A 21,182-nucleotide genomic window follows, 5' to 3' on the forward strand; every position below is an offset into this window, starting at 1 on the left:
AGGTCTTGTCTCAGTCTCCTGAGTTTGGATTGCAGGTATGTGCAGGTCTGAACACTGTTCTCCCCCCCCCCCCCCCCGCCCCCTTTTGAGGTTTTCGAGGCAGGTTTTCTTTGTGTGTAGTCCTTGTTGTCCTGGAACTCCTTTTTGTAGATCAGGCTGGTCTCGGAGATCCAAGTGCCTCTGCCTTCCTAGCGCTGGGATTCCACCACCGCTCAGCAAAATAAAGTGCTTTCACTTTTATTTTTATTTTTATTTTTTTTATCACACTGTTTTATTGTTTTGGGACAGGCCCTCAGTAGCCCAGGCTGGCCTCAAATTCACCAAGTTTGAAGCTGACCTTGAACTTCTGATCCTCCTGCCTCTACCTCCCAAGTGCTGGGACTGCAACCATGCACCACTTCGCCAGGCTCACAATTCTCTTTAGCAAGTTAAAAACACAGGAAACAGTTAAATCCTAATCTCAGTTAAAGGAAGAATAAAGTACGTGACACAGGGCACCGTGAGGAAAAGAGCTATCGTATCCTAGAGATGCTATAAAAGGGCTTTTAGACATTCTTGGACTTTCCCCCTGAAGAGTGTCTAAATTCTGATTAGGCTTATCTAGGACAAACTGCCTGATAAGTGAGCCTTGTCTTTGAGGTGAGTTTCCAGTCGGAGGGAAGAAATTCAACAGCCTGCCCTACCACCTTTGACCACTAGGTGTCACAACCGACTCAGTTGCGGAAACCATGGACAAGCCGGCTGCTTGGCCACCTAGAGCGCCGGGCCGCTCTATCCCAGCACCGCGTCCCCACTTCCGCCATCACCGGGAGGGGGTGGGGCGGGGGTGGGAGGGCGGTGCGGTAGGTCTCGCGATTATTCCTCCTCGCTCTCGCTCTATTTTTTTTTTTTTTTTTAATTTATTTATCCTTTTGCCTAGCGACTGACAACAGACGGCTTACTGCTCTTAGGGATCCCTGAAGTGGCCGGGCCTGAGAGTGAGACCCCAGTCCTAGGCTGGGGTTCTTTCCAAATAGAGGAAACGGATCCAGAGGGGCTACAGGTAATTACTTGGTGCTCACGCCAGGAGACTACCCACCGCGTTCTTCGCTCTCCGCGCCCAACCAACTACTCTGGATCCTTGGCTCTCCAAGAAACCAATGGGATCCTGTCTTCAAAACGGGTGGAAGGGTAGAGGTGATGCTTTGGGGATTAGTGGATGGGCCTGAGACTGGGTCCTTCTTTCAGGACCATCTTTCCCTTCTCGGCCCAGAGGTGACCCACAAGCTGAACTCTGTCTAGACTCTAAAACCTCTGTAGTCCAGTACGGTCCCTATACTCCCTCCCCAACCCCCCAGCCCCCCCCCCCCGCCAGAAGCCTCAACAGCTGTGGGAAAACTGACCAAACCCGAGACGATCGCAGTCTACCTATGCATGCTGTGCTTCCCTTGAGCGCATCTTATATTAGCTTTTGGTTTACTGCTGGGAAAGGTTGGATGTCTTTTTCCTCCGCAGTTCTCTCGGCTCTCAGCCAGTGCTAGCTAAATAAGCGTTGAAGCGGGCTAGCCGCTTGCTCTGGGGTCAGGGGAAAGCTTGGGTGGGAGTGAGTGCATCTCTGCGCGGAGTCTTCAATGTATATGCGGTGGTAGGAGCTATGTAACCGACCTCCTTTTGCTTAGACCAAAATCGTTGAGAACCAGACTTACGATGAGCGTCTAGAGATTAACGACTCTGAAGAGGTTGCCAGTGTTAGCCCTCCAGCCCCAGGACATCAAGGTAAGAGAAGAAGAAAAGAGAGAAAAGAAGGGAGGTGGTTTTCAAAACGCTAGCACAGACTGGGTTCATGTTTGTATTCAGTAAGCTCCTAGGTTGTTAACTTCGTGAGCCGAGCACTTGCTGCAGTTTTCTCGCTAGTGGAGGGAGAAATCGGTTCATCGGATTGCAGTCTTCGACTGCAAACCCATCCGCTATCACTGTGTGCTTCATGTTACTGCACTGCAGAGATTCTGCCACCGGTTCGCTCTGCTTAGTTGTTCTTTAATTATTTTTAAACATTTTATGTGTGTGAGTGTTGTCTTGTTTTTCTTTTTGCCTCCATGTGTGTCTGTGTACCACCTGCGTGCCTGGTGCCCCCAGAGGCCAGAAGAGGGCGTTGGATTCCCTTGAACTGGAGGTACAAATGGTTGTGAGCTGCCATGTGGGTGCTGGGAATTGAACCCTGGGTCCTCTGGATGATTAGCCAGTGCTCTTAATCATCGAGCCATCTCTCCAGCAGGGTTCACTGCTGTGTTTTTCTCTTTAACTCATTAAGATGTGTCATAACCTGCCACCCCAACCGTAATTGCAGCAGAGTTTTAGCAGAGGACTTGACATTATTCATTTATTCACTTACCATTTTTTGTATGTGGTTATTTTAGATTTTTTTTTTTTATTTTGTTTTGTTTTCTCAAGACAGGGTTTCCCCTGCTGCCCTGCAACTCACTCTAGACCAGGCCTGCCTCTGCCTCCCCATTGCTGAGAATAAAGGCATGTGCCATCACACCCAGCTCCCTAACATTTTTGAATGCTTGCTATGTGCCATGTTAGCACTGGGTAATAAATAAAGTGGTAAACAAAAGACACATTGTCTGCCATCCTGATGCTTGTAATTGTAGAAGACAGATGGCCAGTGTATAAAGTCATTATTACACATGTCATGTATGCATTGATGTAGGCAAATTGTTTACTGCTATGAAATGTAATGGTGATGGGTGAGATCAATTTGTGGCCAGGGAAGACTCAAGAGAAAAGACCAGTATATGATGAGAGGGGTCTGATCAGAAAGGAGGGAAGAGGTATAACAAGCGGAATGCAGAATTTCAGAGGCGGTGTTGGTGTTATGTGTAGAATTTCTTGGAGGGTTCACAGATGGAAATGAGGCAGCAGGTAGAAGTGCTGTGGTAGTGGCTGGGTGGAGTTGGAAATGATTTGGACTGTGGCATAAATAGACATGACACAAATACAGGAGAGACTGTGGTTACAGAATCATCAAGGCTTGCTCAGATTCGGGTCCTGAGTTGGGGATCACACCCATGTATATTTTACCACAGTAAACAAAAACTGAGGGGCTGGAGAGATGGCTCAGAGGTTCAGAGGGCTGGCTGCTCTTCCAGAGGACCCAGGTTCAATTCCCAGCACCCACTTGGCAGCTCACAACTGTCTATAACTCTAGTTCCAGAGGATCTGACACCCTCACACAGACATATATGCACACCAATGCACATAAAATAAAAATAAATAAACTCAAAAACAAAAAAAAATCCAACTGAGTGTGATCGCCAACTCAGTGTTTATTGTAGTAACATATACATGGTATAGAATACTATTTTAGCCACTTTAAACGGCATTTAAAGTTAAATGGCTTTACGTACATTTACATTGTCTGGTAACTGTCACCACTGTCTTAGTTACTTTTCTGTTGCTGTGATAAGACACCATGGCCAAGGCAACTTAAAGAAAAAAGAGTTTATTTGAGGCTTACAGTTTCAGGGGATTAGAGTTCATGATGACTGAGTGAAATCATGGCTGTAGGAACAGCTGAGAGCTTACATCTTTAGACAGAACCGTGAGGCAGCTAACTGGGAATGGCATGGATTTTTGAAATCTCAAAGCTCATCTCCAGTGACACACCTCCAAGAAGACCACACTTCCTAATCCTTCCCAAACAGCTCTACCAGCTGCTAACCAAGCATTGAAACATATAAGCCTCTGGGAGCTGTTCTCATTCAAAATCCCACAGCTACGTTTCTAGAACTCCCTCATGGTTAAACAGTGACTGATGCCAGGCATGGGGGTATATGCCTTTAGTCCAGCACTGGGAAGGCAGACAGGTGGATCTGTATGAGTTTGAGGCCAGCCTGATCTGGCCTCACATAGTGAATTCCAGGCTAGCCAGTGCTATATAGTGAGACCCTGCCTGAGAAACAAACAGACAAACAAACAGATCTCTTGACTCTTTTTTTCCTGCTAACCACTACTTTGCCCCTGTGAGTTTGCCTATTAGGGGTACTTTGTAGGTAAATCATCATGTCCTTTTGTGGCTGGCTCTTGTCATGTATACATGTTTCAAGGTTTGTTTATGCTATAGCATGTATCATAATTATATTCAATTTTATGGCTGAATAATATTCTATTAATAGAGTCTATTGTGTGGATATACAACATTTTTTTAAAGATTTATTTATTATGTATACAGTATTCTGCCTGCATGCCAGAGAGGGCACTAGATTACAGATGGTTGTGAGCCACCATGTGGTTGCTGGGAATTGAACTCAGGACCTCTGGAAGAACAGCCAGTGCTCTTAACCTCTGAGCCATCCCTCCAGCCCCATATACAACATTTTTAAATACCTTCATCTCCTGACAGACAGTTGTGTTGTTCACTTGTGGCTATTGTGAACAATGTTGATATATGTGGTGCTGTACAATTGTTTGCCTAAATTCTTGTTTTCAGTACTTTAGAGTATTTACTTTATTTTCCAAAATTATGGAACGCTTCATGGATTTCCATGTGATCTTTGCATAGGGGCTGTGGGAATCTCTGCGTCATTCCAAATTTTAGTATATGTACTGTGGAAGTGAACATGTTGAGTATTACTGAGCCACTAGGGTTTTTACTCCATCATGTTTGGTTTTTATGTGTTTGTTTCAAAATAGGGTTTTACTCAGTGGAGCCTAGGCTAAACTGGTACTCACTATGCAGCTCAAGCTGGCCCTGAATTTGAGGTACCCTTCTTGCCTTAGTCTTCTGAGTGTTGTAAGCTACCACGTCCAGTGACTTGAGCAAATTTATGCTCTTGCTAGCTGTGGACTTGTTTGCAGCTGGGTAATTTAATAAGTCAAAAATGTTGATTTGCATGTGTTTGACTTAGGGTTCATCTAACATGTTTTCATGCTGGTTAGTCTGACATCTGGTTATACTTTCAATTTCAGAATATGCTGTTATTTTTACAGATTCTGTTATTGCTCGTATGCCCTGATTCAAATTCAAATTCACAACTAGCTGCTATTTGCCAGGCTCTAGGTCACTCTCTTCCAGATAGGCTTTCACTCGATCCTGTCACTGACCCCGTTTAGACAGTACTGACACACGGAGAGGGTAAGTCATTTTGTGCAAGTGATAGAGTTGCCCTCAGACCGGTCCTCCTTTTAACCCAATACTCTTTCACTTTATTAATCACATACCTCAGTTTACCCCGGTACAGTTCAGTTTCTAGTCGTATAATTGCAGGTAATCAATTAGTATAATGTCTAGCCCAGTGCGTAGGCAAAGGAATATTTATAGTAATGTCTTGAATTGACAGAGCTATGACTAGAATTCAGTATCCTGCCTTTCCTCCCAAGTTTTGTTTTATTTTATTTTATTTTTGAGACAGGGTCTCACCATGTAGCCATGGCTGGCCGGAAACTCACTATGTAGATCAAGCTGGCCTTGAGCTCACAGATCCACCTGCCTCTGCCTCCCTGGACCTGGGGCTAAAACATGCCATCACACCCGGCTTGTTTTTTATTTGTGTGTGTGTGTGTGTGTGTGTGTGTGTGTGTGTGTGTGTGTGTGTAGGCCAGAGGACAACTTTCAGAAGTCCTTTCTCTTCTTTTACTGTGAGTGCTGGGGATGGAATGCAGGTCTTCAGTTTTAAAAGACCATGAGGTTTTCCCCCAGTCTGAGCTATCTCATTGGCTCCCTTCATGTTCCTATAAACGTTGTTACATAAAATATTGTAACTTTAGGCTGGGCATGGTGGCTTATGTCTTTTAATCCGAGCACTTAGGAGGCAGAGGCAGGTGGATTTCTGAGTTTGAGGCCAGCCTGGTCTATAAAGTGAGTTCCAGGACAGCCAGGGATACACAGAGAAACCTGTCTTGGGAAAAAAAAAAGAAAAAGAAAAGAAATAAGAAAAAAAGAAGAACCAAAAATAAATAAAATGACAAATTAAAAAGGTTGTGAAGTGAAATTTTTGGTTTTGTTTATTTTCACGATGATTTAGCACTAACTGGGAAACTCTTCCTCTAAGGCCCCCTTCTTTCTGCTGGCCTCCCTAACAAGACTATGGCTGACAACAGCAGTGACGAGTATGAAGAGGAAAACAAGGTGCAGTACAGCCACAGCTTCCTCAGGGCTCTGGTGGTGGGTGTGAGAGGACCCGAGTCAGCAGGAAGCATTTCCTGAGCACTCACCTAGTGGCTTCACATTTACTGATGAGACCATCTCCGACTCAGACTATCATTATGGCTGGCTTTTTTTTTAAATGTGCATTGATGTTTTGCCTGCATGTATGTCTGTGTGATGGTGTCAGAAACCCTGGAGCTGGAGTAACAGACAGCTATAAGCTGCCATGTGGGTGCTAGGAATTGAACCCAGGTCCTCTGGAAGAGCAGTCAGTGTATTTAACCACTGAGCCATCTCTTCAGCCCCTATAGCTGGCTTTTAGTGAGGAGCTTCATCTAAAATCGATAATGATTCAGAGTTTATTGATTACAAAAATCAACTAGGATACTTGCTCTTAAAAATACAGATTCCAGCTAGGCAGTGGTGGTGCACACCTTTAATCCCAGCACTGGAAGGCTAAGGTAGGCAAATCTCTGTGAGTTTGAGGCCAGGCTGATGTACAGAGAGTTCCAGGACAGCCAGGGCTACACAGAGAAACCCTATGAAAAATATGTGTGTGTGTGTGTGTGTGTGTGTGTGTACATGTATTCATTGTTTGGCTAGAGATATGTCTCAGCGGTTAAGAGCACTGATTGCTCTTCTAGAGGAAAGTTCCCAATCCCCAGATGGCAGCTCACAACCTTATGTAACTCCCGTTCCAGGGAATCTCTGTTCTCTTCTGGCCACTCTGGGCACCAGATACATACACAATAAAATAGTGACACATAAAAGTATAGATTCCTGGGGCTGGAGAGATGGCTCAGGGGTTAAGAGCACTGACTGTGCTTCCAGAGGTCCTGAGTTCAATTCCCAGCAACCACATGGTGGCTCACAACCACCTAATGAGATCTGGCTCCCTCTTCTGGTCATACATGCTGTATACATAATAAATTAAATCTTTAAAAAAAAAAAAGTATAGATTCCTAGTTCCCTCCTCAAAGGTACTACCTAAGAACTTGTGTGTTTGTGTGTGTGTGTGTGTGTGTGTGTGTGTGTGTGTGTGTGTATAAATTTTGTTTTGTTTTTTTGGAGACAGAGTTTCTCTGTGTAGCCCTACCTGGTATGAAACTTGCTTTTGAGACCAGACTGGCTTCTAACTCAGAGATCCACCTGTCTCTTCCTCCCGAGTGCTGAATAAGCAGCATAGGCAATTCATATGCTAAGCAAGTTTGGAATTATTGGCCCAGGGATGATTTTATTCCCAGCATTTGTGGTGATGCCAATATTTTATGAAACATCGATGTCTTAAGACACAGATGTCCCTCAGCTATTATCCTGTGAGCAGTCACTTGTTTGAGGAAAGGCTGGGAATGCCATAGTCTAGCCAGTTAGGAGTGGCACCTGTGCCCTGCATAGCACCTTTTTATGCTTCGGCCTCCACTCCTGGCCCATTGCTCATGTCTTATTTGTCCTTGGTTATTGTGGCACATGTCTATAATCCCAAAATTTGGGAGGCTGAGGCAGGATGATGAAGAATTTAAGGTCAGCCTGGACTCCATAATGAGTTCCAGCACAGATTGGATTACAGAAAGACCCTGTCTCATAAACAACAACAAAACTCCTCACATTTTTATTGTCCTTTAAATGGGGGCATTGATGGCTGCAGATTGGCACTTGCCTAACATCCCTAAGGCCCTGGCTTTAATCCCCAGCACCATAAAACAAAGAAATGGGCTGGAAAGATGGCTCAGTAGTTAAGAGCACTGGCTGCTCTCCCAGAGGACCCAGGTTCAATTCCCAGCACCTGCATGGCTGCTCACAACTGTCTGTATTCCAGTCCCAGGAGAATGAAACATCCTCTTCTGTCCTCCATGGACACCAAACACTCATGTTGTACACAGACATACATGTAAGCAAAACACCTATACATATAGAATTAAAAAGGAAAAAACAAACAACAACAAAAACTTTGGAAATTTATATGAAGAGTATTTATAGTAATGCAAGAAGCTGAAATGATACAAATTGACTACATTAAAACATTAGGAAGTAAGGTTTTTAAGGTCTCACTCTATGACTAGTGCATCATTTTATCATCTTATACACAAGATAGTATCCTAGTCATTTGTCTGTAGAAAGCATCTGACATTGTGTCAGGAAGTTCCCAAAGCATGACTCTGAAGAACAGTCAGAGAAAAGTGAACCCTTTTCCTGGTTGGTCTCCACAGTTGGTGGAGCCACACTACATTCTTTTAGGCTTCATGCAATGGGCGGTAGTCAAGGCTGGTTTATCTTTCCAATTTAGTACACACCTATAACTAGAGGAAGCCATCTATTTTTGAACAATTTCTAAAATGACAGTCAATTTTTTTGTTTTTGTTATTCTTGAGAGGGTTTCTCTGTGTAGCCCTGGCTGTCCTGGAACTCATTCTGTAGACCAGGTTGGCCTCGAACTCACAGAGATCTGCCTACCTTTGCCTCCTAAGTGCTGGATTAAAGGCATTTGCTGCCACTGCCCACCTTCCTGCATATATTTCTATGCATATATTTCTATGCACCATGTGTATCTTGTGCCCATGGAGGCTAGAAGAGGACATTGGATCCCTGAAACTGGGATTATAGATGGTTGTGAGCTGCCATGTGGGTGTTGGGAATTGAATCCAGATCCTTAACAATGCTCTTAACCCCTGAGCTATCTCCTCAGACCCTAAAAGCTACTTTTAAAGGAGGCTAGTTGACCACCTGTCAGGTCCCGAGGGAAAGCATGCTACAGGCTACAGGCCACAGAGACAAAGATAAGGACCCTGTCCCAACTGTCTCTGCAAGTGCAGATACCACTAGACCCTCTCTCAAGGACCTGAGAGCGTAGGATGGAGCATAGCCAGCCAGCTCAAAAGTGTAGACTGTTGCCCGGTGGTGGTGGTGCATGCCTTTGATCGCAGCACTCAGGAGGCAGAGGCAAGCGGATCTACAGAGTGAGTTCCAGGACAGCCAGCCAGGGCTACACAATAAAACCCTGTCTGGAAAAACCAAAAACAAAACCAAAAAACCCAGCAACAATGACAATGACAAAAAAAAAAAAAAAAAACTCAAAAAAACTTAGGCTGTAATGCCAAGGACAAAGGAGCCCTCATCCTGAACTAGAGTACATAGTCACTTAACTCACAGGGAAAGGTACTGTGGAGAAACCACTGAGCAGAAATAGGAAGCCCCGACTCTCCAGAGCTGCTTGTGTGAATCCAGGCTCAGGGTTGAGTATCCACTTATTCTCGTGATAGTTTCCAGCCCTTACTCTGAGCATTCTTACAAACTAGATGCTAGGTTTCTCTGTGATCTTTATGAGTATCATATGCCTATATAAAGTTTCTCTGCCCCACTTCTTCTTCTTTCCTTACTCCCTAAACTCAAGTTGTTACCCTTTTCCAATGTTTATTTTATTTTTAAATTATGTTTGTGTGTCTGTGCATGTGAGTGCAGGTACCCATGGAGGCCAGAAGAGATCAGATCCCCTTGGGCTGGTGTTACAGGAGGGGAGGTTGTGAGCTGCCTTTTGTAGGTGTCAGGAGCTAAATTTTGGTCCTCTGCAAGAGCAGTATGTGCGCTTGGCCACTGAGCTTTTTCTTCCCCTCTATATGATTTATTTTACCCTTAATTATGTATAAGTGTGTGTGTGCAGGAGGACTGTGAGTATGTGAATGTGAGTGCGGGTGCCCTGTTGTAGAATATTATTTTAAGGTGTGTTACTTTTGTTTCTGGTGCATTTGTTTAACTCTGTGAAGCTGTGTTCTGTTCTGTAATTGTTTCTCCCCCGCCCGCCCGCCCACCCGCCCTGCCCAGGAGAAGAAGAAGCCCTCACAGTTGACACCTCAGCGGGGCTTCAGTGAAAATGATGATGACGACGACGATGACTCATCCGAGACTGATTCTGACGACGACGATGATGAAGAGGAGCACGGAGCACCTCTGGAAGGGTAGGAAGGACCTGCGCCAAGGGGGTTTGTTCAGAGCGGCAGTTAGAAGGACTTATCTGGGAACAGACTGCAGCGTCTTTCGATATCGTCTGCTTAGGGTTTTCTCGTGTCTCAGGAGCCTGGCATTGGGAGTTGTCGTTTCTTCCTGGCCCCACTGCCTGATCTGCTCCTGTGATGTCACCTAAACTATCTGAAACATTTGTGGGCTCAGCAAGTACACGGGGTTAACTGAAAGCATGGCCTCTGCCTTCCAGGAGCTCCCAGTTTGGGGAAGAAGTGCACTTGTGCGTATACCAAAGCCTGTCTGTCTAGGGGGCAAACTACATGCACATAAGCATTTCCATTGTAGGCTGAGATCCTTCGGGACAGGACAGAAGAGCTTCAGGGGCCTCATGTCGAGGCAAGGTTCTTGGGTGGTGCTAAGTCAACAACAACAATAACAACAACAACAGCATTTTACTCTGTTGCAGCCCCGTTGTCACAGTGAGTCATGATTCACTCCTGTAAGTTATAATCAACATATACACTGGGGATATAGATACAGCTCAGTCAGTGGTCATGTGTTTGCCGCTATATGTGAGGCCTTGGGTTCAATCCCCAGAACTGCAAAACAAACATATAAAATACAATTACTAGCCACATACTGGCACATACACAAAGTCTCAGCTACTTGGAAGGCTGAGATAAGAGGATCTCTTGAACCCAGTAGTTTAAGGCCAACTTGGGCAACATAGCAAGGCTTCATCTTAAACAGATAAGTATAACAAAAAATTAATTAAGAAGTTATGTATATAAAATTACCAGTGAACTAAATGGTGAAATAACCAATCAAAATTTTCTCTACTTGTTGAAAGTATATGTTGCAGCCAAATGTGGTGGCTCTGTGCTTAAGGGTGCTTCTTGTTCTTCCAGAGGACCCAACTTTGGTTCCCAGCACCTATGTTGGCTGGCTCAAATTCACCTGTTACTCCAGTTCCAGGGATCCAGTGCCCTCTATTGGCCTTTGCAGTGTACACACATGTGCATGCACATGCACTAGCATATCTATATAAAAAATAAATCTTTTTAAAATATGTATAAAATATATTTAGTAAGTTGGGCATGGTGGCACAGACCTGTAATCCCAACACTCAAGACGCTGAAACAGGAGTATTGCAGGCCTGTGACCAGCTTGAGCTACATACACAACAAGGCCCTATCTCAGAAAACCCAAGAGTTGGGTCAGCTGGCTCTGAGGGTAAAGGCACCTGCCACCAATCCTGAAGACTTCAGTTTATTCCTTGGGACCCATGTGGTGGAAGGAGAGAACCAACTCCCTCTAGTTGTCTCTGACCTTCACACACACATCTATTCACTTGCACACCACAGCCCTCTCTCACCTCCATGTGCATTCCCTGGCATGTGCACCTGCACACACATGTGTGCATGCATCACATTCACCACACATGCATGCGTACACACGTATACTCAAAGATTTTTAAAAGTCATGTTGTGGGGCTGGAGAGATGGCTGAGTGGTAAAGAGCACTGGCTGCTCTTACAGAGGACCTGGGTTCAGTTCCCAGAATTCACATGGAAGCTCACAGCTGTCTGTAACTCCAATCCCAGGGGATTTGACACAATCTTCTGGCTTCCTTGGGCATAAGATATAAACGTGGTGCACAGACATACTTGGCAAAACACCCATACACATTAAAATAATAATAATGATAATGATAATAATAATTGGAGCTAGAGAGATGGCTCAGTGGTTAAGAGCACTGGCTGCTCTTCCAGAGGACCTGAGTTCAATTCCCAGCACCCACATGGTGGTTCACAACCATCTATAATGTGATCCAATGCCCTCTTCTGGCATGTAGGCATACATGCAGACAGAGCACTTATACCTAAGAAAAAGTACATAAATAAAATTTTAAAAAATCACATGGGTTTTCTGAAGCTTTTTCCTTTAATTAGAGATCATTGAGAAGTAATTATAATCAATGTCAAAGTTTCTTTGTAAGCCACCAGGAAAGTAGGCAGGGGCAGGTGGTAGGTTCAGGCTCACGTCTCTATAGTGCAGATCACATGGGCTGGCCAGGGCCCTGCCACCTGTGCTCCTCGAGGGTGGCTTTGACCTGCCTGTGTCTCCTCCCCAGGGCCTACGATCCTGCAGACTATGAGCATCTGCCGGTCTCAGCTGAGATCAAGGAGCTCTTTGAGTACATCAGCCGGTAAGCATTGGAGCGTCCGCTGTACCCGACCATGCCTGCCTGCCCGAGCCATTCCACTCCCTAGTTCAAAGCAACACTCAGTGCTTCTGATGCTGTTTAACCCAGTCAAGTGACATTTCTGACTGCTTCCACCTTCCCTTTACTGTCTCTTGTAGGTACACACCTCAGCTGATCGATCTGGACCATAAACTGAAACCTTTCATTCCTGATTTTATTCCAGCTGTTGGGGATATTGATGCATTTTTAAAGGTACAGATGGTGCATCCTAAAAAGGATTCCTCTGGGGTTTGCTCCAGCTCATCTGTTCTAATAGTTCCTCTAATTTCTCTGATGACAATTGGCTGCCTTAATAGTCTTCATTGCATTGGAGTTTTGTTTTTTTTTTCCCAAGACAGGGTTTCTTTGCATAGCCTTGGCTGTCTTAGAACTCATTCTTTAGACCAGGCTGTCCTCAAACTCTCAGAGATCCACCTGCCTGTCTCCCAAGTGCTGGGATTAAATGTCTGCAATGCACCACCACTGCGTGGTGTTGCATTGGAGTTCTTAACCTTTCTGTCTCCTCAGATTCCACTCACTGGGTTATGTGATGCATTATTATGTGTTTGTTCCCTAATTGACCATGAATTTAGCCCCATATTTATGCTCCATACATTGTGTGGGTTCATTCTAGATAGGACTCAGTCTAGTATAATAGAGGGGCATGCTTTTTACTGTTGACACACTACTGGAAATTCACTGCTGGAAATAATAATTTCAGCAGTTTATGGGAAGCAGAAGCCATGGCTCTGCTGTGAATCTCCCATTTCCCCTCAGTGCTCCTAACCTTTCTCTGAACCAGGTGCCACGTCCTGACGGAAAGCCTGACCACCTTGGCCTCTTGGTGTTAGATGAGCCATCTACAAAGCAGTCGGACCCTACTGTGCTCTCACTCTGGTTAACAGAGAATTCCAAGCAGCACAACATCACGGTAAGCTGCTGGTCAGAGCAGGGCCCAGCGTGAAAGCAGGGGATTAGGTCAGAGGCTGCACTGACCATTGCCTGTTGAAAGGGGGTGTGGCTTCAGACCAGCCTGAGTTTTTTTCTTTTTTGTTTTTCAAGACAGGGTTTCTCTGTGTAGTTTTGGTGCCTGTTCTGGAACTCACTCTGTAGCCCAGGCTGGCCTCGAACTCACAGAGATCCGTCTGGCTCTGCTTCCCAAGTGCTGGGATTAAAGGCATGCACCACCACCGCCTGGCCAGCCTGGGTTTTTAGTGATGGCTTTATTGAGATAGTTTACATACCATAGGAGTCACACACCCACCTTTTTTTATTTGAAGATTTGCGTGTTTGTGCCTCACATGAATGCAGTGCCCAGGGGGGCCAAAAGAGAGCATCACATCCCCTGGAGCTGGAGCTACCAATGGTTGTGAGCTGCCATGTGGGTGCTGGGAATTGAACCTGGGTCCTCCATAAGAGCAGCCAGACTCTTAACACCTGAACCATCTCTTTAGCCCCAGGAGTCCCCCTTTTAATTGGACAATTCACTCACTGGCTTTCAGTACATTCACGGAGTTGTATGCTTATTACTCTACAGTGCTTTTCTATTCCAGCCAGGTGTCCTGGCACTGAGTCTCCGTCACTGACTTACAAAGCTTCCTCCCTTCAGAAAGGAGCCAAAGCCGGTCTCTCTTCCTAATTCTACGGGCCACATCATTCCTCCTGTGACTAATACTCTTTTTAGTGTAAGCCACATTTCCTTAGGCTTGTCAGTTGTTCCCACTTCCGTTAGGAACACAGCTAGAGCATTCAAGTGTACGTCTTTGTATGGCGGATGTGTGATCTCTCTTGCATATATGTGGAGGAGGAGGAGGAGGATTGCATTGCTGTTTATTGACTCTGGTCAAAATTTTGAAGAACTGCCAGAATGTTTTCTGAACTGGTAGCAGTCCCACCAGCAATGAAGGAGAATTGAAAATTCTCCAAATCCTAACTTACACTTGTGATTGGCCCTTTTAATTCCAGCCGTCCTAGCAGATGTGAAATGGCATTTCACTGTGGTCAGCCCCCCTTTTACTGTGCCTCCTTCTCATGGCTCCACCAGTCTTTTTCTTTCTTTCTTTTATCTTTTTGAGACAAGTTGTCAGGTAGCCCAGGCTAGCCTCAAACTCCTGATCTTCCTGCCTCTACTTCCCAAGTGCTGGGATTGTAGTTGGCAGGTGTGCATTACTGTGCTCAGCGAACAGCACTTTTTCTACTCTTTTGGCTTTTTGAGATAGGGTCTGTCTATATAGCCCTGGCTGGCATGGAACCCACTATAGAGCAGGATGGCCCACCGAAATCTACTGACCTCTACCTCCCAAGTGCTGGGATTAAATGTATGTGCCATCAGGCCCAGCAAACAGCACTCTTCCAATTAATGGTTTTAAATTACTGTCCTGGTCTGCTTCCTGTTGCTGTGATAAACGTCATGACCAAAAACAACTTGGGAAGGAAAGGGTTAATTTGGCTTACACATCCCATGTCACAGTCCATTCATTGAGGGAAGTCAAGTCAGGAACTAAAAGTGAACCATGGAAGAAGTGCTGCTTGCTGGCTTGTTCTTCCTGCCTGTTCTGGATCTCACTCGTAGCCCAGGCTGGCCTTGAACTCACAGAGATCTGCCTGGCTCTGCCTCCCCAGTGCTGGGATTAAAAGTGTGCACCACTGCCCAGTGCTCAGCCTGCTTTCTTATACACCCAAGACCGCCTGCTTAGGGGCTGGGTCCTTCCACCCCCTACCCCCATCCCCCCACTTACCCGCAGGCCAAATTAATGGAGGCAGTTCCTCAGCTGCTGCTCCCTCTTCTCAGAGGACTTCAGCTTGTGTCAAGTTGACATAAAACACCACCACCCTGGGGCTGGAGAGATGGCTCCGAGGTTAAGAGCACCAACCAACTGCTCTTCCAAAGAACCCAGGTTCAATTCCCAGCACCCACATGGCAGCTCACAACTGTTTGTAACTCCGGTTCTAAGGGACCCAACACCCTCACACAGACATGCAGTCAAAACACTAATGTTCATAAAATAAAAATAAATAATTAAACGATTATTAAAAAAACACTACACACACACACACCAAAAAATAAATAAAACAAATAACTCAGTTATACAAAATAATGGGTTTCATTATAATGTATCTATATCATTGTTCTCCTTATTTTTCTAGCAACATATGAAAGTAAAGAGCCTGGAAGATGCAGAAAAGAATCCCAAAGCCATTGACACCTGGATTGAGAGCATCTCTGAGTTACACCGTTCTAAGCCCCCTGCGACTGTGCACTACACCAGGTGATGACTAGAGGTCACTGTGTAGTCTTAGCTGGCCTTCAACTCAGTCTTCTTCCTGCTTCTGCCTCCTCATGACAGTACATGGCAGAGACATGACTTCTCCGCTGTAGTTTATAGTGACCCTTTGCTCCTGAGGAAAGGCCAAAACCTGGGGGTAAAGCAGCTCAGCATGAGGTCCTTAAAAAGATGTACATCGCACTGTGCCTCATCTGGCTTAGAAATCGGAAAGTTGGCAGCTGCTGGCACAGATTGCAGATGCAAAGATGAGCATTTTCTGCATCATTACTTAGCTGGCTGCTTCAAACGACGCCCTGGTACATTTGCTTTTCCCTTCTAGGTTCTCCTGCAGCCCTGGCTCACCCAGTTGAGTGCCTGGGTTAGAGGTAGCTGATGCCGTTGGTCAGTGATTCTCTTCATATTTACTTCTCCACTCTAGGCCCATGCCTGACATTGACATGCTGATGCAGGAGTGGTCCCCAGAGTTTGAAGAGCTCTTGGGAAAGGTGAGTGGGAAGGAGCAGGAGTGAGTGTGGCATCCATCCAGGGCCCAGGGTTTTCTCTCTTATATGTTAGCACTCTGACTTCTAAATGGAACTGGAACCCATGATAGAAATAGATACATACTGTAAAGCTTGATCATTTTGCCAACTGACCACATTTATGTAATCAACACATTAGAGTAGTAAACCATACACTGCCAGCCTTCCAAAAACCCCTCTGCTCTCCCCATCCAAAGTGACTACTGTCCTGTTTTTGTATTTTCTCTAAATCTTCCCCCTTTCCATCCCTGCACTGGAGGTTGAACCTAGGAACTCATCCAAGGTAGGCAGGTCCTCTCCCACTGAGCTAGTCATAGGATCAGCCCCCTAAACCTACTTTTATGCCCTCTTCTCTACATGATGGGAGACTCATCCATGTTCTAGGTCTTGTTTACTCATTTTCATAAATGAATTGTAGACTGTTCTTTAATCTGTAGTGACAGGCATTTAGAGTTTCTAGTTCCCATGTATTGCAGTAATGCTCCTGGGACATTCCCTCGAGCAGCCGGCTCTGATAAACATGTCTCCCCTGCGTTATTACTGTCGGTGCCACTTTCTCTGGAGGTGTTGTCTATGTTAGAAGCTGATGTCTCATTCTTTATTGCCAGATGTTTAAATCTTATCTGTCTACCCATCTGTCCATCCATCCATCCATCCATCCATTTCTATTTAGCCATCCTTCCATCCATTTTTTTGTCTGTCTGTCTAACAATCATCTATTTCTTGGGGATTGAACCAAGAGCTTCCTGCATATTAGGCAGGTACTTTGCCAAGTGAGCTATACTCTTGCCCTACACTCTAATTTTTATAACAAAGAGAAAAAAACTTAGGAAAAAAAAATAGGAAACCATTTTGTTTGTTTGTTTTAGAGACAGAGTCTCTCGGTGAATCCTAAATTAGAACTCACTCTATATCTAAGGTTGGCCTCCAACCCATGGGACTTCTGCTTCAACCTCCTGAGGGCTGGGATTACAGGCGTAAGCCACCAACCCATGCCAAACCATCTCTTTATTTTTAATTCTTTTCACTAGCATACAAACTAACAGCTTTAATTATGACACATTCACGCACACTGACCTGCAGTTGGTCCTTTCATATTGACACATTCACGCACACTGACCTGCAGTTGGTCCTTTCATATTGACATGTTCACACACACTGACCTGCAGTTGATCCTGTCATATTGACGTGTTCACACACACTGACCTGCAGTTGGTCCTTTCATATTGACACATTCATGCACACTGACCTACAGTTGGTCCTTTCATATTGACATGTTCACACACACTGACCTGCAGTTGGTCCTGTCATATTGACGTGTTCACGCACACTGACCTGCAGTTGGTCCTGTCATATTGACGTGTTCACGCACACTGACCTGCAGTTGGTCCTTTCTTAGTGACGTGTTCACGCACATTAACCTCCAGTTGGTCCTTTCATATTGACATGTTCATGCACACTGACCTGCAGTTGGTCCTGTCATATTGACGTGTTCACGCACACTGACCTGCAGTTGGTCCTTTCTTAGTGACGTGTTCACGCACACTGACCTGCAGTTGGTCCTTTCTTAGTGACGTGTTCACGCACATTAACCTCCAGTTGGTCCTTTCATATTGACGTGTTCATGCACACTGACCTGCAGTTGTTCTTTCCCGAGTCTTGTCTCCATCACTCTGTCCTCCCAGGGAACTCCTTTCTACCTTCATGTCGTGTATTCTGTGACCCTTTCCACTCACTCACACCCTCTTTTTTCCCTTCTCAAGGGCCCCTTTCTCATTTCCTAGCCTCTTCCAACACTCACTCTCACAGAAGTACACACTTAGAAAAATTAAAATGGGAGGACATATGTTACTTGTCTTTCCATGTTCCTGTATATTTCATTTCATCTTTCTTTGTGGCTAAATGAAATTCTGTTGTGTATAGGTACCCATTTTCACTATCCATTCATCTGTTGATGGACATCTAGACTGAATCCATTTCCTGGCTATTATGAATAAATCAGCAATAAACATTTATGAGTGAGTGTGTCTGTAGTAGGCAACCTTTGGGCATGTGCCCAAGAGTAGTATAGCTGAGTCATATATTGGACATTCTGTTTTTAGTGTTTTTTCTTTTTCTTTTTTTTTCTTTGGTTTTTTTCAAGACAGGGTTTCTCTGTGTAGCTTTGGTGCTTTTCCTGAAACTCACTCTGTAGCCCAGGCTGGCCTCGAACTCACGGAGATCCGCCTGGCTCTGCCTCCTGAGTGCTGGGATTAAAGACATGCACCACCACCGCCCGGCGTGTTTTGTTTTTTTTGAGACAGGGTTTCTCTGTGTAGCCCTGGCTGTCCTGCAACTCACTCTGCAGACCCGGGTGGCTTCAAACTCAGAGAGATCCACCTGCCTCTGCCTCCCAAGTGCTGGGATTAAAGTCCTGTGCCACCACCGCCTGGCTTCTAGTCCCTTTTTTTGTTTGTTTGCTTTTGACAATTTCACAATGTAGGTGCAGATGGCCTAGAACTTACTATGTAGACCAGGCTATCCTGGAACTGGTAGAGATCTGTCCGTGAGTTTTATCTCCCAAGTGGTGGGCGTAAAGGCCCTCTTGAGCCTTTTGACTGTCCATCCTGTGTTGCCGCCAGGTGAGCCTGCCCACCGTTGAGATTGACTGCAGCCTGGCCGAGTACATCGACATGATCTGTGGTAAGCTCCTCCCTGCCCCTACCCTGGCTCTGGCAGCTGTGTTCTGGGCCTTTGGAAGGGCTTGCTGGTCCCTGTACAGTGGTATCTTGATTTACAGTCTTCACCGGAAGCCACCTGTACTGTTGGCAGCCCTCTAGGGTGGTGTTGGGGCTGAACATTGAACCCCAAAGTAACATGTCCCATTTGGGAGAGGAGTGGCGTCCGGAACAGAAGTGCCTCCAGTTCTGGAGTGCGTTGGCGTCTGTCCCTGTGAGCTCTTCTCTGTTACAGCTATCCTGGACATTCCTTTCTACAAGAGCCGCATTCAGTCCCTCCACCTCCTCTTTTCCCTCTACTCAGAATTCAAGAACTCCCAGGTGAGACAGGCTGTCCAGGGCCCTGCTGTGCCTGTGTTCTTGTTGGGGTCACAGTGTCTGTTCCATGATTATGTGAGCAGCAGAGGAGACTGGGGTGTGGGAGGAAGAGAGGATGGGCTTAAACAGAACTTAGTGAGGAGGCACACAGAAGCAAGCGGCCTCAGGAATGCGAGCAGGGAGGAGACAGACAGGGATTGTTTTGAAGGGATGGGTACATCACTGTCTCTTTCAAAGATAAACCAATGCATTAGTTGGAAGTAGACTTAGGACATGTTTTGGGACATGTCTCACTATGGCCAAGGCTGACTTGGAAATGATGGTGTAACCCAGGCTAGTTTTGAACTCACAGTGATCCTCCTGCCTCATCCTCCCAGTTGCTAGGATTCCAAGCCTGTGCTACCTTGCTCAGTTTAGCTTAAAGGGGGTTTTAAAGTGGTCATTCTTGTTAAAATGTAGTAACTGGCCGGGCGGTGGTGGCGCACACCTTTAATCCCAGCACTCGGGAGGTAGAGGCAGGCGGATCTTTGTGAGTTCGAGGCCAGCCTGGTCTCCAAAGCGAGTTCTAGGAGAGGCGCAAAGCTACACAGAGAAACCCTGTCTCGAAAAACAAAAAAAAAATGTAGTAACTGGCATGTTCCAAACTCTGTCCTCTCCCTTTTCTTGCAGCATTTTAAAGCTCTCGCTGAAGGCAAGAAAGCATTCACCCCTCCCTCCAACTCGGCCTCCCAGGCTGGGGATGCAGAGACACTGACTTTCATCTGAGCCGCCTCCTAGGGCTGCTTCAAAGTCAGGTGAAGACATGGGCTTTGGTGGAGCTTAACATCTGCTGGCCCCACAGCTAGCTTGGGCAGCACAGGTCCTGCTGCCCGTCCGCAAGCGCAGGGCACACATTTACCACTGGGCTCCTTCCGCCCGCCTCTGATTGCCTTCCCCAAGGACGGACGCGGCCACACTGCTGTGGGCATCTGAGTTGGAAGAACCGGATTTCGGAGAGCCATAGGACACAGGTTGGGGGTGGAGCTTCCAAAAACACTCTTTAGTTAACTGGGAGAATGTTCTGTCAGGTTGTGATAAAATATATATTTGGTTTTCACCCACGGCTCCTGACTCATTCCTCCCCCACTGTCCTGGTGATTTCCAGCGTGACTAGGATAGAACTCGGGCCTGCCTCTGCCTTTTAGACTCAGTCTTCCTGTCTCTGACTTCTTCCCCCTTTCACCTGCTCTCTTTTCTCCCCAAGCAGGCCACAAAGACTGAATCTCTTCCTCAAGGCAAGTTGTGGATATTTGCCTTTACAGTCTTACATTCTTCTATTTTTCTTTTGTTGGGGGTATGAGACAGGGTCTCATGTAGCCCAGGCTGGCTTTGAACTGGCTGTGCAGACTAGTCTTGAAAACCTGATCTTCCTGCCTCTGTCTACCTCCACCCCCCAGGTTGAGGCTTACAGACATCTTCAGCCAAGCCCAGCTTATTCTCAAATCCTTTGACCCACTTGGCTGATGATAATAGATCAAGACCCTCATTTAGATGAGGTCTTGCCCCTTCTTAGCAAGGAAGCAATACTGAGGAATTTCCAGGCCCCACCCCCCACAAATCCACAGTATTAGATCAGACCATTTTTGCCCGGTCACATGTCAGCCTAGCAGTCCATGTTTCAGCTGTGCCTTTGTGTGAAGTCTCCATGGAAACGTCAAATGTCAGGGCGTGGAGAACTTTCAGACAGAGGCAGGGAGGTTCTGAGAAGGTGGCATGCATCTTACATGTCTTTTTTAATTTTAAAATAATCTTACTAGTTTATTTTAGACAGGGTGTCTGTACAGCCCAGAGTGGTCTGTAATTCACTGTGTAGCTCAGGCTAGCATGAACTCATTATCCTCTTCCCTTTGCCTCCTGGGTGTGAGGATTACAGCCCTGAGTCACCATGCCCACTGTCCACCCCTTCACCTGTGTCCTTTGAATGTCCTTTATGAGAATCTGGGAAAGGTGTTTCTCTGAGTTCTGCAAGCTGTTG

General features: G+C 45.8%; 1 protein-coding gene across 1 annotated transcript; it reads left to right on the forward strand.

The window, feature by feature from the left end:
- The first annotated feature begins 887 nt into the window (after positions 1 to 887).
- On the forward strand, positions 888 to 20,264 carry Ift46 (intraflagellar transport 46). The gene is made up of 12 exons (XM_059267733.1): positions 888 to 1,042; positions 1,659 to 1,755; positions 6,033 to 6,109; positions 9,944 to 10,077; positions 12,215 to 12,289; positions 12,445 to 12,538; positions 13,128 to 13,256; positions 15,473 to 15,594; positions 16,031 to 16,097; positions 18,755 to 18,815; positions 19,086 to 19,171; positions 19,838 to 20,264. The coding sequence occupies exons 3-12, from the start codon at positions 6,068 to 6,070 to the stop codon at positions 19,931 to 19,933; spliced, it is 906 nt and encodes a 301-aa protein (XP_059123716.1). The 5' UTR covers positions 888 to 1,042; positions 1,659 to 1,755; positions 6,033 to 6,067; the 3' UTR covers positions 19,934 to 20,264.
- Positions 20,265 to 21,182: the final 918 nt, after the last annotated feature.

Source organism: Peromyscus eremicus, chromosome 7 (genome assembly GCF_949786415.1).
Source record: "Peromyscus eremicus chromosome 7, PerEre_H2_v1, whole genome shotgun sequence".
NCBI classification, from domain to species: domain Eukaryota; kingdom Metazoa; phylum Chordata; class Mammalia; order Rodentia; family Cricetidae; genus Peromyscus; species Peromyscus eremicus.